We start from the raw sequence: 18,685 nt of genomic DNA, 5'->3' as shown, positions 1-18,685 counted from the left end.
GAATGGAAGAGGCCACAGTTCTCTTCAGATTAGTGATCTGGGATATGAAACAAAAACAATCATTTATCTTAAAGAAAAGTGTCTTGTGCTCCTGTTTCAGGCTTGCTCTTCCTCTCTCCCTCCATTTTGTCTTACTCGTTCTTTTTGACTCTTGTGATATCAGCAAACCCCCCATGCTGGACAGTAAACCGAGTATGAAAAAAAGTGCTTCCTTGAGGGGTTGTTGCTCAGAGTGCAAGTAAAATAACTGAGGAGCTGGGTTATAATAAACCTTAGACTGGCAAATGTGAATCACAGTACTGGGTCCCTGTGTAGGCAGTGCTTGTGTCGAGCCTGCTCCAACTTAGGTACCATTTCCAGCCCTACCTGAGGGGATTTACCTGTTAATTTACCTGTTGAATGCTGAGGTCATTTGGTTTCTGAGGCCAGATGCACGAATCAGCCCCTAGTACTGTAGAGTATGTTAGAAATGTAACCAGCAGCCGACAAAACTTAAATTTTAATACATACCCTTATAACAACTGTCTGTGTGATCTTTCTGGTTTAATGCATTATTTTTTTTTTGTGCAGTGTGTTAGCATGAAAAACTTTTCTTGCATTTGTGGCACATTCAAATGAGCAGCCAGATTTAGGAAAACTTCAAACATCTTGCTGGATCTGATGCTTGTTGAAGTTCTGCAGTGGTTGTGGGTGAGATGGGAAAGGAGTAGAGAACGAACCCAAGACACTCTCTCTGCTGAATGTATCTTGTTTGCAGAAAATATGCTGCTTTTTCAGTTGTTGAGCTACAATCTTTTTTGTTTTGTTTGGTTGATTTTCTTTTTACATCACTGGGTAAAAGAGTTGAGTAATAGGAAAGAAGCAAAATGCCCAAAGAATCATGAAGAGTGTACTACAACAGTACATTTAGTTCATTACAGGATGGGCTAAAGTTGTGGACGGAGAGCATATCTCCCTGATTAGCACCCCTCTGAGATACACCAAATTTGATGACTGTATACAGTGATCAGATAATCTTGATTTGTCTTAATACACATAGAAACAAAATGTATAATTGTATTATAACTATTATCTATTGGCAAGTGGTTTTAGCATTTCATGTACAGTAAAATTTAAAATAAAGCTCCAATAGAAGGTCATGCATTTGAAGCTGACTTGCTTTCCCTACCATAGAATGTGAATAAATTTGGAATTAAAGATGCCTCATCTCAAGCTATAAGTGGAGGTACTTTTTTAAGAAACTGTTTCTGATCAAAGGAAGATTTTAGTGAAAACTCTGAAATACTAAAATAGCATACTAGTTGCTAGATTTTTTTTTTTTATGTGCTGGACTGATAGACTATCTTAACACAGATTTTACAATAATTTCATTAAATAGAAGCAATGAAAATGGGAAATACTTTGTGCACCATTTCCCCTATTCATCTCCTGTATGTAATACTCAGTATCTTTGTAATGTGTGACATTAATTTTTATATACACTTTCACATCTTCTACATTTTTAAAATGGGAAGATTTTATATACACCTGACCATCATTTTCACTCGCTGTTGAATAAGGACAGTAACTGACTTCTGCTATAACTTCAGTAAAATGCATTTTGTTTGGACAAAGAGGTTACAATGGCCTGTGGCAGTCCACATACAAAATATAAAGGCTCATTCTTCTCACTGAGAGAAGATAATCAGAAAGTTTCTCTTGCTTAGGTGTGATCTAGAATATTTCAAACGTTATTTTCCATGAGAATACTTCCAGGAGTAAAATCTTGGTGGAGTGAGTAATGGTTCAGCTTCCTCTAGGAATGAATCTTACAGAGGTTCAGAGGCTCAGAAACCCTTCAACTCATATTCTTTGCTAATAAGACCAAAGGTAAAAATAGTCATTATTTGGATTCATTTTGAGAGGAAAAAAAAAAAAAAAAATTAATGCTGTCCTAGAACAGAAATTTGTATAAAAAAGGCTTCAGATATTTTCTGTCCTACTGTTGTTCAAGTACAAATTAGAATGGCTGGAAACATGAAAGTTTTCCCCTTTTTCCCCTTTAAGTAGGATTGTGATAATCTCTTGGGGGTTATATATAAAAAGGTTTGCAACGAGGAGCAACTCCATCACCAGATCCACTACTTGCTATGTAAGCACCACTGTACAGGGACCAAAATAAAGTTCTATCTTCAAAATGTAACCCTGGCAAGACTACAAACATTATGTCTTCATCTGTAGTACAGACTGTATCCACCCTGGAAGACAAATCAGAGAGCACTGGAAATTGTTCCTGGCTTCAAGCCACAGAAATTATTGTCAGGATTTAGTAAGTAAAATTCCTTCTCCTGAATACATTGAGTCAAAAAAGTCACATCCTCATCAGCAAATGTCTCACCTCTTATATTGCTGTATGGTCACCCTGCCACATTGCAGAGGGAAGATTTTGAAGAAAAAAAAAAAAAAAGAAAAAAAAAAAGAAAAGCCTGAGAAATAAAGCCCTCTCTGTCTCCAGGGGTTACCAATGCACATTATCTGATGGGTAGTAATAGAAGAGAGAGAAATAAGATTGAAAAATAGTGCTGCTTAAATTCCTCTATCTAGTTGGACAGTAACATAGCCCAACAGTACCACCTGGTACCCAGATCTGAACTGAAGATTCCTAACCACTTCCTATGAGTTCCTGTCAAGGGATATTTTTTTCTTCTGTTAGCAGGAGACATAGTAATATGGGCTTCCAAGGAAGTTGACTTGGTCTAATGGCTTCAGAAAAACAATGTGATACAAGGAGTATCCTCTGTATACAGTTGTTCTAAGTCCTTAAATACAAGATAATTTATATGCTAATAGGATTTCCATTATTGCAATGATTCTTTCTTGAGTCCATTAATTATGTACACTTTGATTATTCAGCATTAGTACTGTGCATAAAATAGCTTTACAAATATTTAATAGATGGGTTCATATTATTAGTGTTTTAAAGACGGTTTTGCTGCAAATTAAGAGGCTCCTTTTCCAGCTTAGAATATGAAGATAAAATATGATCTAATTTGAGAAGCAATTGTTTGGGTTAGCTGTTTTGCAATTATTAATTCCTTTTATGAGTGATGGAAAGGAAGAGAGAAGGATCTCCTTTTAAGTGCTGTATCCTCGTTCTAGCTGGAATTCAGCATTGTCAGATCACTGCAATATAGTGCAAAAACATCATAAATATTCATTTCATTGCCAGTGGCAGAGAAGGAAATACTTTTTTATTCTAATAACACTTTCACTTGAGACAGATGAAATAAAAGGCTTCTCGTTAGTTACTTTGGAAAACTTAATACACTCTAGGAATGCCTTACACTTGGTCAATTACCATATATGATTGATGACAAGTATCAAAAAATAAAAGTCACTGATTTTTAGGGACAGCTTTGAATACTAGGTTTGCTGCCATTGTTCAGAGCAGTGCAGTTTGTCAAAATATTAAAAAGAAATTTAGTTCCATTTTATTCAGTGTGAGTGTGTTGACCGAGATAAGGAAAAGGTCACGATACAGGAGATAGCTGGAGAAAATAATGGAATCTGTCATTTGTCTTCCTTCAAGCTGTCTAGATATTATTGCTGTCTTTCTCCATGTAGCCCTCCCTGGGAAGCCAGAAGCATCATGCAGGAGTGCTGTAATTAGAAAGTTGTCAGATTGAACTTCAACTCATTGTACTTATTTAGAACTTGTAGTGTTGGATGTTTTCTGGAAAGATCAAGAATGCTGCATGTTTAAATTTTTTTTTAAAGATTTTTTTATTATTTTTTAAAAGTTTTATTTGTTTCCATGGAGTTCTATTCAAAGTAAAATGCTTTTCAGACCTTGAAGGTCTGATCTAAGGTAGACTAGATGATCTAAGAAGTCTTTTCCAACCTGAATGATTTTATGATTCTATCTTTCAAGCAAGGCTGAAGAAAGAAGCCAAATTGCTAAGATATGAGGTTTCTATACTGACATCGACCCAGAAGGATCTTGAGTATAATGCACCCTCCTCTTTCCTTGAGAAGAGGAAAATGGGCTTAGTAAGGGCAGTGCCACTGAACTTGCCTTCAAAGATCTTGCCCTGAATGATTCAGCTTAGCATCCTCAGCAGAAAAGAGCTTCAAGGACTTGCTTCAGCAAGAGCTGAAGTGCTGCCAGCACTGGGCCCAGCAGGTTTGTATTGGCATCACCTTTCTTGATTGCTGGAGCACACTGCTGGGGCTCTTACAGTAATTCAGTCCAGCTTAGTATGATTCAGGGGTGTAGGGCAGGGGCACTGCTGTTAGGATATTAATTTGGGGGAACAGAAAACCTATCCTTGTATTCAAGTAAGTACAGACCTTTCTGAAAAGTTAGGGAAATGGATGGGCAATTTTACAACTGTATATTTTATTCTCTAAGAAGTGCAATTATGAGTCAATCAAAAATATTTGTGCTTTTGAGTGAAATTCTCCAGATAGTGCCACCATGAATCAGTCTTCTGATTCACACAAATCAGATACACAAATACTTTTTTCTTTCAGATATTTAAATATCTTTTGAAATATTCTCAAAAATGTATAGATAATTGTTTTTACATTTTCAAAAGAAAACTTTCAACATTCCCTTTCAAATGAAATATTCAAAAATCTGAAAATAGATTTTAAGCCCTTATTCCATGTGATAAAATTTTAGGTTTCTTTTGTTTTCCGGGATTTTCTTATTGTATTTCTTTTAAAATGTATTCCTTTTCCATTTTTTTTTATGCCAGTAAGTAAAAGCAAGGGGCATAGCCAGTATCAAACAGTCTCTTAATTATTAAATAGCAGGTGTGTGTTATATGCCAAATTGCCAGAGGTCAGCTTTCATCACTTGATGAACAGGTGACAAGACACAAACTTGCACTGCACAGCTTAATTAGTAATGCCCACATGCGGACATCATTTACACTACATGTTAGTAGAATGTACCAAACCAAAGCCAGGACTTTAAGCTCAGGTTGTCCATTCTTTGGACTATGCCCAATACATTTGTCAGCTCTACCTCATGAGCTGCTGACCTCTCTGACTGCATGGCAAATGGAACAGAGGGAATCTGTCTGGGTTTAATGTGATTGTTTGATGTACTGCCACAAGAAAAAATGACTAATAAAGGCAGCTGGAATATAGCTGTGTTGGTAGAGGTGGTCCCAGGCTGGACTGAAAGGGCTAGGAACTTTCCTAGCAGAGTTTCCCCAAAATGCCAACGTCAGCTCTCGAACTCATGTTACCAGATATTTTAATTTATGCTTAGCAATAAAAGGAAGAGTTATTGATGCAACTTGTTGATAACATGGAGTTGAAAGGCACTCTTAAGATAGAGAACAACTAAAATATCACATGGGCAGAACTGAAGGACCTGAAGGATTACGGTAAGAGAGACTGGAGGAGATTCAGGAGTGAAAAATGCAAGGGTATGCAGTGAGGCAGCTGGCTGCTTTAGACACACCAGAACCATTTAAACATAATGTAGTTGTCCAAGATTCAGGCAGCAGTAGTTTGGAGGGTTCTTCCCCAGTCTCACCATCAGTATGCTGACATTAAAACCCTGCTGCTGTTCTGGAACATAGTGTCTTATATGCAAGAGAGCTATTTTGGACAGGGTAGGTTAAAGCCGATCTCCTATATAATATCTTTTTTTTCTTTTTTCTTTTTTTTTTTCCAGTGGAAAGATAACTCAGCTGTTTTTAACTTAGCCTGTGATGGCTGAGAGAATACCTGGTATACCAAGAGGAGAACTACTTGTTCTCTATGTAAATATCAGCTGACAAACATAGGGGAAAGAGCTGTTTATTTCAAATTGTACTGTAAGACTTAAAAAAGAAAAAAGCATGTGGAAGAAAACTTAAAATGTCAAGGTTCATACACGGTCTCCGGATGGGAACGATGGAAGCTAAAAACTCACCATGCGGAGTTCTATAATTCCAAGGGCTTAGACGTGAAAACAGCCCCCTGCAAATGCATGGATGGGTAGTAACTCTATCCTGGTACAAATTTACTGATTCTCCTTCTGCCTGTGCTCCTCTTGAAGTTAGAACTGAGAGCAGTACTTTAAAGATCTGTGCATATCACTTTGTGTCCAGAAGCTGTTTTAATTATGTCAGAGCTGAGAAAAGAGATTCACTAGACCAAGCTTGGCACCCTGGGAATCTGAGTGTACTTTCAGACTCAAACTGATCATGTTTTCCTATGTAGATTTACCAGTTCACTTGCTTGGGTGCATCTGAATTAGTCTGCATGACACAGTGTAGATACCATCTTGGCTACAAGAACATTGGAGGGAAAAAAAAAAAATAAAGAGATGTCCAGCCCTTAGCTATTCCATGTGATTAACTGGACTTTACACAAGACCTTGAGTTAGAAAAAATGCAAAAAGTGGACTCAATTTACCAATAACTGGAATTTTTCCTTATTTCTGCAAATTATCTAGTTTTACTTAAGGGTTGACAATGAAATACAATATGTTGCCCTGTTTTTATCCCCATCATCATGTCTATAGGAATCATGAAGGGTTTACAAATATCTTTTTTTTTTTTTAATACATTTTTTCTTTTAAATGAGTGTGCATTCTATATATGTTTCAATTTTTTAGTGTAACATTGACTTAAAATTAATTTTAGGCAAGGATGTATTTGAATCAATAAAGTATTTCTTAAAAAAAAAATAATGAATCCATCACAGTAGAAAGATGTTTAAATATCAGTAAGCCTTCACAGCAGTGTTCTGAAAATGTGGGAAAAGTGAACCCAAAGTAGTCCCATTACTCTAAGCATCACTTTATGGCATCTGAAGAGAGCTACACCTTTGAGAGCTCTGATATATACCACCTGGAAAGCTCTTACACTGTGTAGGATCTAATGACATGTGATGCTGATCTCTCACAACGCAGGGGCTGAACTGAGCATCTTCCAGGGTCTCTGGATCTGACTGTTTTCTGAAGAACATGGAAAAAGAAGTCTTTTCTCACTGAAACTGCTGCAGGGATATAAACTGAGAATCTATAAAGTTTCAAAAATATTCCAATTATATCTCATTGATACTCTGCAGGCTGTTGGCACAGGTTAGAACACCCTGAAGGATTAAAATGGACAACAAAAAGGGCTTAATTTGATTTTATAAAAAAATCTGTTGGCTAAACCTCATTCCTGCCACCGGCAAGTCTGTTAAAATGTCCCTGCCCAGTGCCACTAATACTATTCTCTGCAGCTTTTGGTCAGAATTTGATGCTCATGAAAGTATCACCTGAAGGGATGTAGCACTAAGGAAGCAGAAGACGATGAAACATCTACTTCATTATCATCAAACATAGCTGTCTTCAAGAGCGCTTGCTGATATGGAAAGCAATATAAACAAAATCTGAAATTTTAAAGAAAGGTGATTCTAAAGGCCCTAAGATTAGAAATAGTTTAGTCTGGGCTCTTTAGCTTTATAGAAAAAGCCATCTTAATTGCTATAATAATTCTGAAAGTTGTCAAGAAAAGCCAAAACTACAACTGGGTTAAAATAAACAGCTGTTAGAAACTTGCTCTAAGTTTAGATGAGATATTATCTTTGTTCCATTATGAAATGGAAAATCAGCCTTTTAGTGACTGCCACCGTGAACTATATATTAGAAAATTAATGACCTGGATAGTTCCTATGCTTTGAATTGCCTTAATTGATTTGCCATAGAAAGGTTTAAAATCCTTCAGTCACTAGAGACATTTCAAGCATATTGAATAGAAATATTTGAGTTCCTGTGTGAGAGCTAGTGTTGGGTAAGGAGGGAAGCTCAGTGTTTTTGTTCTAGACATGGGTGCACTAAAACAACAGACTTCTATCTATTTCCAAATGTCTTTCCTGATAGGTGTCAGCTCACATTTCTGCCTGCAGGGGAGTTTTCAGATGTAGAGTAGCCATGAAAGACTGAAAATGAGTCTCCTATCGTAGTCTTTTCTATAGCCAGTAGTAAGAATCATCCAAGGCTAGCAGGTATTCATACTTGAAATACTAATTTGTAAAACTGGTTGGTCTGCATGCCTTTTTTTCTTTTTCTTCCTCATTAAGGCAATTTTGAATAAAAGTTTGGTCACTTAGAACAATAATAGTCAAAAGATCTCTGTGGTGAGATCACATGCACGTGAATAATACCAGTGTGCTCTGCTTTGGATGCAAAGACCTTGTTAATAACATAGGCTGGCTTTTTAGTGGATAAAGTGTGGTAAACAAAGCAATGTACTGTGTTCAGCAGATGTGACAGAGATGGGGCAGGAAGAAGTATGCAGAGGGTAGGTAGTGGCTCCTACTGTCTTTTGGGTCATCATCAGAACAAATGAAATGCAGCCTGTGCTGTTCTCTCCACTGGGATTAATGGAGTTTGAAGAGAATGGAAGAAATTACTTCAGAACATCATATGAAATTGCACTGTTGAACAGATAACACTGCTGCTTAGTACGGTGTCCTTAAAAGGCTTTATACCATCTCTTCTGATTCATTCTTACAAAAACAGTAAAAAAAACCAACCACACACACATTGGTGGTGGAATATAATATGCTGTTATGCTGTTTCTACAGACACACAGAGCAAGAAACTGAAATCATCAGGGACTCAACCTCAAAAGAACAATTCTCAACATCACCTCTGCAGTTCAAATTTACTTTTTTTAATACACACTGAAAAGGGTTTGAATTTCTAGTCCCAGTGCTACAGACTATTTCTTCCTCCTCTTCTCTTGCCACCCTGAAAGACAGGTTATTTACATTCAATGTTTGTACACACATCTCAAAGGGATTGCATCAAGAGTGAAGGCATTTTTTGGCTTGTGCTTCACAAGCAACAGATCAGGAAACTGGCTAAATGTTAGTAGTCAGTTATACCACCAGACATGGAAGTACTTGTTGCAAACAACTTCAGTGTCTGTTAGTTTGTTCCCACAGTATTCAGAAATACTTGTGAAAAAAGTCATAAACCTAGCTGAATGTGTACAAGCACATTCTAGTATGAGTGACAAAGCATAAAGGTACTAGATTTATTCTTACTTCATCTGCACTGGCCAGTATGTGTGATACTGTTTGATTTTCTGCATGATTTTCTGGTTAATATACTCTTTTTTTCCGTATCTCCACCCGCTTAAGAATTGCTGCTGTCTTGTCAGGAACAACATTCCCTTAGACTTGCCTCTGTGTGTAAAACAGAGTGCTCAGATGTTCACTACTTCAGCTTGCTGTGCTAAACAAAAAAGCTATGATTCTGCTGTCTCACTTCAGCATAGCTGTGTAAAATTGTATGTATACATCTAAATGCTAATCTAATGGAACAGCTTAGTCTGGGTTTATCTCATGACAATGTGCTGGCCACAGCACACTTTTATGCAAGGACAACTGATGACTGAGGACATCATCTTCTCCCCTGAGCTGAGAAGAAACTCCATCCAAAGAAATTCTGTCCATTCCTTGTCTGATTCCTGCACTTCCCTGGAAATGGAGATGCATGTCTGCCCCAAATGTGGTAAAGTTCAGGTAGCAAAATATTAGGTAGAAATAGAGGCACCCTTGTACACAGCAAGACCATCCTCTCAAAAGATATCCTGTGTTTCAGTTATAGATAGCCTTCCTCAGGAAATGAATAAGAAAATTGAAAAAGGGGTGTAAAGGCTGGAGTTAGGGAAAAAAAATCCCCTCTTCTATAAAGGAGAGGTTGAAGAGACTGGAACCCTTCATTTTAGAAAGAGCTTAGTGGAAGCTTGATAAGCATGGTAAGGCTTATAGTACTGTATATTTGCACTTATGTATGGCATGATAGACACACAAAGTTGTTAGAATTGATTGTTTTATCCCTAAGGAAACCTTAAGGTTTCAAACCTTAAATTTGAGACGAGGTGCTGGTCCTCAGTTACCATTTCTTCCACCCCGGCTGTGGAAGCTGGGCTCTCTGTCATTCCTGTCATGTTTTGGAGAGATATTAGGGGATGTAAAGTGTAGTATTTTTTGAGGAATCTTGTTTTTTGGGAAGGACATGTAATTCAAGATGGTTCATACTAAAGGAACTATGCAATCTCTCTTACTGCATTATGCCATTCTCTGGTATTATCACAGATAAAAAATAGGTCCTACTGAATATGTATATATGTGAGTATATATATATATATATATATATAACTTCAGTTTCTAGAGACTGTCATTTATTCTATAGGCTTATAGGCTGTTAAGGGAGATGTATGCCGAAGCACAGAGCACAAATGGCCAGTGCTGCAGTTTACTTATACAAGCTGTTGTTAACAGAGATGTTCTCTTGTCAAATATAAGGCACCAAGCCCGTATTTTAAAATGAAAGTTGCTGGATATTTTTTTCCGAAACAGTTTGGCTCTGGGGAAAAAAAAAAAAAAAAAGAAAAAAAAAAGTAAAAAAAAAGTGACACTTTTGTATGTCTCTCTCGTGTTCATTTCCAAATATTTCCAAATGGCCTCTGATGCGAACCTGTACATCTGCTTATCCTGTACGTCACTCATGTTGAAGCATTTTCTGTAACCTATTTAAAAGGTTATGAATGTTTCCTGAATGCTGAGATAAAGCTGTTTTCCCATTTACTCTTCTGTCTACAAAGAGATCACAGAAGCAGCTACATAGGAACGTATGAAATGTCCCATGAGGTCAGTAGAGCGGTCCACCTCCCAGACCCGTTTCTAAACAAAATAAACATGCAATCCACACTCAATGCAAGTTTCATAAGTTTGCTGCCTGCTGTGCAAAGAAACAAAATGAAAAATGCTACTGATTTTTTGTGTTATAGACCAATGTCCTAATAATTTTGATGAACATCTCCTGGTTATAATATTACAGGATTTGATGATCACCAGTTCTCCATTTTCCTTTTCCATCACCATCATAATTACCTGTTGTTTTTATTTATTTATTTATTTATTTATTTATTTATTTTTATTTTTCTGCACACTCTACCTCTGTAGCAACATCTGTGTATTTCATCTATTCTGTCAATTAATCTTTCTTTCCCACCTTCTTTCTCCAAAACCCATGTATTCATGTTTGGGAAACTTACTCATTTGCAAATATTTTTTTTCAAGCATTATTCCTGTGGAGCAGGAAAATATTTAATACTTAGAAGTAAGTATGTTCATTTTTTCCTTTTTTTTTTTTTTCTAAAGCCTACTCTGTCATAGCTAGAACACAAGTACATATTTAGTTGAGAACAATGGTAATGCTTCATTTAGAAGATGTTAACCAAGACCAGATTCTTCACACCTGTTCTTTAAGCTGCTCTGCTTCTGCTGCTCTCCAGACACCAGTGTTCAGTTACCCCTTTCTCTTAGAAAAAGTCATGTGAGAGAAAACAGGCAGGGAAAAAAAATCCTGTTGGATCATAAAACATTTCAAATTTAAATGTTCCGTTTTGAAAATTTTGACGGAAACATCTTTACTGAAAATAGTCTTGAGTCTTGAAAAACTGCAGTATCTGGATCTGCTTTAATCACATGTTCTAAAAACGTTTTATTCACAGATATAAAATTCTCAGGATTCAGGAGCATTGTTGGTTTTACAAACCGTTATAATTTTCCTCACCCCCTGCATTTGTTCACCTCGCCCTGTTCCAGAGGTGATGACTACTTCTTTGTCCTTAGGGGGGTGACAATGTTATTGCTGCCTGTCTCATATCCTCTCTCCACCTATGCTCAAGGACTACTTTGTCTCCAGCTAGTCGAGTGACATAACTAGGTCGAAACCAGAAGAGTTCTGTGCAGGCTGAAAGTTTGCTATTTGTTTCAAAAGTGAGATTAGACTTACACTGATGAAAAATTGTTGGGTTACTGTTGTCTTAAAGGTTATGTTTGGAGGGTGGAAGAGGTTATGGTTCACAGCCTGTAGCTCTTCATCATCTAGGCATTGTGGAGCCAAGATCCAGCTTGCTCTGTGCATGGCCAGGAAGGCATGGCTATAGATAAAGAGTCCTGCATGAGTAAATCTATGTCAGTGTGTATGACGTGTAGCAGGCTGTGCAGATTGCCTGATAACACCAAAAGGCTTCTGGGACTAACAAAGGGTGCCATGCTTCTTCCTGCTAGCTGCTCCTTTGTGCTAGTTTGGGGTCTGGCACTGAAAAGTAATTCAGAAACAACATTCCACCTCCCCCTCCCCCCCCCCCCCCCCCCCCGGCCCCGGCAAACCAAACCAAAAATAGCTGAATACATCTTGCTGGTTTAACAGGCTGAAGTAGCCCACTTAGGGGCCCAATGAGTGTTGAGCTGCCAGGAGGAAGGTGTAGGGCTGTGCAGCTGGGAGCCACATGGCAGAGCAGTACCTGCCTTTTGGGTGTTGGCAAGCTCTCAGGTTTGCTGTCCTCTGATGCTTCACCCTCCTTGTCTCCTATGTTTATTGGACTGGACACTAAAGGATCAGAAGAACATCTTCATTTCAGCAGATATTATGAAGCTTAAAGGGATGGTTTAATTACAGGTCTGCCAATACTTTATATTCTTTCGCAATAAGACAACTGTTCTATCAATAAAAACACAACTTCAACTGCCTTAGTGATCCCACTCTTTTTCAGGTATTTCTGCAGCCCTTTATTTAAATGGTTTACGTTATCTCGCATATATAACTGAAGAACCCCCAAAGTGACCGAGATAGTTTATTTTTGGAAAAACTACTGACAGTCATTTTTGGAACTAGTGTGACTATGAAGGCTGTGGGCATTTCAGGGAAACCCACCAGGGATAAGCACTGTTATATGGGGAGATGACCTGCCCGTAGGGCACAGTATCGCAGATTGCTGGCCAGTGGAGTGGAACTCAGGAGGAACCCTTGAAAAGTATTGGCACATTGGAAAATGCATGGACTAAAGCAGACTTTTTTTGTAGGCATGGTATGGAAAATCATGAAATAAATGCTGTTTATTTATCTGATTAACATACTTGAGACACTGCAGAAATAAAGTAAATGAAGTGATAGTTGAAGTGTAGACCTGTCCCTGACAGAGCAGTTAGAAATGCTCTGAACTCGCCTTTTATAGAGTGATGAAGGAAGTGAAAGACATGAATGAAAAAATGTGTTGGCTGTGCATTTCAGTGTATGAGAAATGAAAGAATTTTAATATTGGCATGGGCCTATGTCCAGAGCAGAATAATAAAACTGTCAGTGATAATGCAAAGAAAATTCTAATAAATACTAGTGCTCGATAGCTCCATAGCTAGAAAAGAACTTAATATGTTCATAATAGAGCAAAGTTAACTACTTAATATCAACCAAGAAAAAAATAAAATATACGAAACAGCTGCTTCCACGGGTAGACAAATGACTAACAATGCTATGATGACAGGGGAAGTCCTGTGTGTCTAAACTAAAACTAATGTTGGCTAATATTTTATGAGTATGAATGGATGATTGTTGTGAACTTCTTACTCTCACCACAAATAAAGGACGGATGACTTAAAATGACATAAATTCAAGAAAAGAAGATGAAGATTGTACATCTAGGGAGATTGTACATTTCCAAGGGGAAACTGTCTTTTTAGTAATGAGATGAAATGCAGTTATGCTGTATAACCAAGTGTCTGCAAGTAGGACAAAAACAATGCTAGGTTTATAAAAAATGGAGCACATAGAAGAAGGCAGTGTGCAGAAGAAACATGGAGGTCATGTTCTTGTATGTGGCAGTTGTGAGACTAACATTGAAATGTTTAGTCCAGTTCTGGTTTTCATCATTTTAAATACACGTTAAAAAACTGTGGTTTTTTAGGAAAAAAAAAAAAAAAAAAAAGGCCAAACAATTACAAGAAAAGTAGCTGGACTTGGAGATATCACTAAATCAAAACAAAACAAATAAGCAAAAGAAAAAAACCCACAACATGAACTTCTACAGCTTTTAGCAATAATGAAATATATTTCAAGAACTCTGTGCCAGACTGAGCTTATTCAGCTTCTCTTTCACCTTCTGTTCACATTGCTGTGTATCAGTCTCCAAGTCACACATTTACTATTTTCTTCCCACCAACTTTTCAAGAATAATTGCCAGTGCAAAGGTGCTTGTCCACAGCGCAGAGTTGGGCAGATCTGTTGTAGAATTGGTATTTACTGTAGCATCACTTTTGCAACAGGTGAAGAAAATGACTTTAAAAGAAAGAAAAAAAAGTCTGTAGATTGTAGATCGAAGCAAATAAAAGAGGCGCTATGATTTCTGTGTGATTTCTATTGGTATCCATTGGGATGATGTGTGTTAAGAAGAAATCTCTTTCTGATTAACTTTTTTAATGTATAATAAAATATGTGGTTTGATCTAAGTGAACTTAATTCACTTTCTAGGTGATTGAAATGTTTGTTAAGGGAAGAGACCATATTTTGCATCTCTTGAAGTAAAATAATTACATGACTGGGAAATACTGTTTGAATCCAAGAATCATGTTCTGAAGTCAGTATTGACATTACTTCTATTACTTTTCTTTTGAAAAGTACTTCTCGTCTGTATAATCACTGTTCCCTTTGCTAATCAGTATCTAACTATGCCTATTGTCACCAAAACACAGTGAGGATTTTGCCTGTTGTTATATCCACATGGATTTCATCAGATCTTGTCCTTACCGTGGGTCACACCATAAACTCCAGTCTGTCCTCGCACATGTGCTGGACACTATTTAAATAAAGAAAAAAAAAATAGTTTGTTGTGGTTTAACCCGGCTGGCAGCTAAACACCACACAGCCGTTCACTCACCCTCCCCCCTCCCTCTCTGGGATGGGGGAGAGAAACGGGAAAGTGAAGCCGGTGAGTTGAGATAAAGACAGTTTATTAAGACAGGAAAATAATAATAACAATAATAATAATAATAGTGATAATGGTAATAGTATTAACAATAATAATGTGTAAGAAAACAAGTGATGCACAATGCAATTGCTCACCACCCGCTGACCGATGCCCAGCCTATCCCCAAGCAGCCGGCCCCCTACCCCGGCCAGCCACCCCGATATATTGTTTAGCATGACGTCAGATGGTATGGAATACCCCTTTGGCCAGTTTGGGTCAGCTGTCCTGGGTCTGTCCCCTCCCAGCTCCTGCTGCACCCCCAGCCTGCTCGCTGGCAGGACAGAGCGAGAAGCCGAAAAGTCCTTGGCCTGGTGTAAGCACTGCTCTGCAACGATTAAAACATCAGCATGTTATCAGCGCTCTTCTCATCCTAATCCAAAACATAGCACCCTACCAGCTACTATGAGCTACTTAACTCTGTCCTAACTGGAACCAGGACATAGTTATAATAATTTATGGATCTCAACTATAAAGAAAATAACTCTCTAGCTAAATCTTATGGTATGATATATTGATAACAAACAAATGACTTGATATGGGCCATAGAACACCATCAGATTTTAACTCACTTCTCATGCCATAAATCCATGGTTTCTATCCATAAGCCCATTGTTTCTACAAAACAGATTTCTGAAAGACTGACTGGTTAATAGCCATAACAGCAGTCTTAATAGCCATAATATCAGTTTACAAAGTAGAATATTAAAAAAATATTGTATGTTTGTTTAGCCTTTTTACCCCAAATGTAATAGTCTTGTGTTTTATAAAATAACGGCTGTAGTTTGTCAGAAATACCCAAGACAATGTCAGGACTCATCAAATTGTATTCAGAAATTTTTTATTCCTTTTAATAACCCATTTTACTTTTTAACATTATTCAGTAAGCTTTTTTGAAGGTAAAATACTGTGATTGAATAATTTTGTAGATAACAAGGACATTTTCACATGAGTTATTCTATAATTCTTTCCTCATCATCATCCATATCTTTATTTTTCTACTGGTTAGATGAGCCTAAGCAATAAATCTTAGCAAAGAGTTGTTAAAAACAAATATTTCTGTAACTCAATTTATATACAAATATAGATAATATTTTTCCTCATATGTATTTATCCATTTTTTTTACATTTATTCAGAACATTCAGATCTCATCTACGTTCAATTGATAGTTTCATAACATGTCAATGAGTTTGTATATATTTATCTCTAGTCAGCAGATGCATATGGTATATGTCTGTCCTATTGAATGATGAAAACGTACGGTGATATTACAAGAGGCAATGATAATATTGCAAACCAATTGCACTGGGAATCCAGAAAAATTCATGAGTTGGTATATTATACTGTCAATAATAGATGGTAGTCATAGATGACTGCCATCATAGATGATAGCAATGATTCTTGCTGTATGCTTATCTCCAGCACTCCAGTAAACTACAACTTGCAATACTATTATCTTGTAATGAAAGAATAAGAGGAGACAGAGTTAAAGTAAAAGGCAAGAAATTTAAAAGCAAATCAAAAAGTAATTTATCCACACTGTTAAAAATTTAACTATAGAATTCTTTGTCACAGGCCACAGAACCGAGAATTTTGCCAAAATTTATGACTGCATTGACCTTGTGCTGCTATATATCTGCATTAAGTGATACTTGCACAGCACCTTTCACAAGTCTTTTCTTTAATGTTTTCTACATTTTTTTATTTAAATGAAGTAGGCAATTGTTTTATGATTATGTTCAAACAAATTAAGGGATATTAAATACTACTCCAAACTAAGGGAGATCTAGATGAAAGTTGCTAAGGCGCACGAATAAATCTGCCTGCTAATGTTTTATGTTGTCTCCCTGAGCTCTGGTAGTAGCCACTGAATTAGATTTATTTCCAGCTGGGCTTCGACAGGAGCAGTTCCTGTGCACTTCTGTAGCTGTCGAGAGAATCTGTGTTATTACCACTGTTCATTTCTCTTGCTCTCTTTTTTGTCACAAATTGGACTTTTTGGTTTCTAATCCTTATCACATGGTAGCTTACACTTGTTGAAATGTGTCTTCTTGTATTTACCAAAGGGGAATGGTATTCTGTAGCTTTGCAGGAAACATGGGGTGAGTGTTTTGTAGGCCCAAGAGCACTGCACACCCTTGGTATGGTTCCAGCTGATTTCAGTGAGTCAGCCTCTTTCTGCTCTTAAAATTCCGATTGACAGCATATCAGTACAATAGTATAATCAATTTATACAAGATTAGATTTTATAGCAAGTGTAAAAGTTAAGTTTTTTTTCTTGCATTGTTCTGTAAACGGAATATGACTGTGTTTTGCATCCTTTGTGACCAGAAAGGTTATCCATAATGGGACTTACACACAAAGAAATGTATGTAGCCTTACATGCTTTTTTGTTTTCTCTTATCCTAATATCTGCTAAAACAAAGATTAATGGGGATGGATGATAATAATTATCCAAACTGGGGGTGGAGTAAAACAGCCATCTATATTGACAGCATTCAGCATTCCACTGTAAGTTCAAAATATTAAAAATACTACTTAGCATAAATGAATGAAAACCTGTTCTTTCACACTCCATCATAAAATAGCTGAAGTAAGGAGAAAATTAAAAAGATGTATTCTTAATTTAACTCAGAAAGATGGGATGAAAGATGGGAGTAATTTGCTAGGGATATGTGAGGAGATTCAGCCTCAGGGATAGGTGATGAGGTGACCTTATTTTAAAGTGTAACAACATGTAACATAACAAAGGGTAGCCCTGTCTTACAGGGATCACATTTAAAAAATAACGCCTGGAAATAGATGCTGATATAGTACAAAAACACACCATAAAAGCTTCTGGTATCCTTACTCATTGATATAAGTAGATTAAAGAGCCATTTGGAGAACCATATGATGAATGAAATGTAGAACCATTTCTTGCATGACTTTTAATAACTTTCATATCCTAGATAAAAACAGTCATCTGGGATTCAGCAAGTTGTTGGCTTTATTGTACCTCCATTTTCACACTCGAACTGTGGGTGATGACACTGATCGACTTTCTAAGGCCATTTGAAGTATGTGGAAGAAATCTTTAAGGAGATGTTAACTGAGTTATTTCAATCTTGGCTGAATCTACTATCTTCAGTGTTTAAACTTTACTTGGGTATTTTAATAATGAATGAAAAATAACTGCAGTTCTAATGAAACTATATTAGGAGAGATTTATAAAACTTTTAAAAGTTATTTATTTATTTTATTTAGGGTCAAGTTGTTTTCAGAAATGGAGAGAGGATGGGAACCATCAAGTTTACGCAGTTCCAAGGTAGGTTACAAACGATTTTATTTTCATTACAATTATGTATGCAGTTTCAAACTTATGTATCGGTTGTATTTGTTTCATAATGTTTTAAATATGTGCAGTTACTTTTAAAAGAAAGTGCTTGGAAGATGCAGCAAGGTACTTAGAAAAAAATATGAGTTTTATTACCTGTTTTTTGTACTGTGTTTTGTACACATAGTGTTCTGAAATATTTCCAAGTATTTTCCTAGAAGAAAATCCACATAAACATAGAAACTATAGATCTATAGCAGCAGTCAACAGCTGTCGGAAAAACTGCACCGATCCACTTAGTACCCAGTCCTTAGTACAGTCATTTCTGGAAATTGAATCTGAAGAGTGTCTTGGAGAGGTGTTTTTTATTATTATTATTTTTTGTTTGTGTGTGTGTTTTGTGTTTTTTTTTGTGTGTTTTTTTTTTTTGTTTTTTTTTTTTCTCTTAAGCTCTTTCAAGTTAGCATTTGTGCTCTCTGAAGGCTTTTGATGTTTAGTAACTGGTTGCCAAAAGTTGCTTCTGGAGGCAGACCCTCAGCATGTAAAGAACACAAACTGCCAACCCCATCCCTTAGA

The 18,685-nt window shown here is 36.8% G+C and overlaps 1 protein-coding gene across 6 annotated transcripts in view; it reads left to right on the top strand.

The window, feature by feature from the left end:
* The window catches only part of GABBR2 (gamma-aminobutyric acid type B receptor subunit 2), a 475,356-nt gene that overhangs the window by 255,900 nt on the left and 200,771 nt on the right, over window positions 1–18,685 (top strand). For all 6 annotated transcript variants that reach the window (XM_083824026.1, XM_083824027.1, XM_083824029.1 and 3 more), the window contains one exon: window positions 18,040–18,100. In XM_083824026.1, the coding sequence (XP_083680152.1) occupies window positions 18,040–18,100 (61 nt within the window). The remainder of the gene's footprint in view (window positions 1–18,039; window positions 18,101–18,685) is intronic.

Source organism: Anser anser (genome assembly GCF_964211835.1).
Source record: "Anser anser genome assembly, chromosome: 2".
Taxonomy (NCBI): domain Eukaryota; kingdom Metazoa; phylum Chordata; class Aves; order Anseriformes; family Anatidae; genus Anser; species Anser anser.
This window is presented reverse-complemented; position numbering and strand designations above follow the sequence as displayed.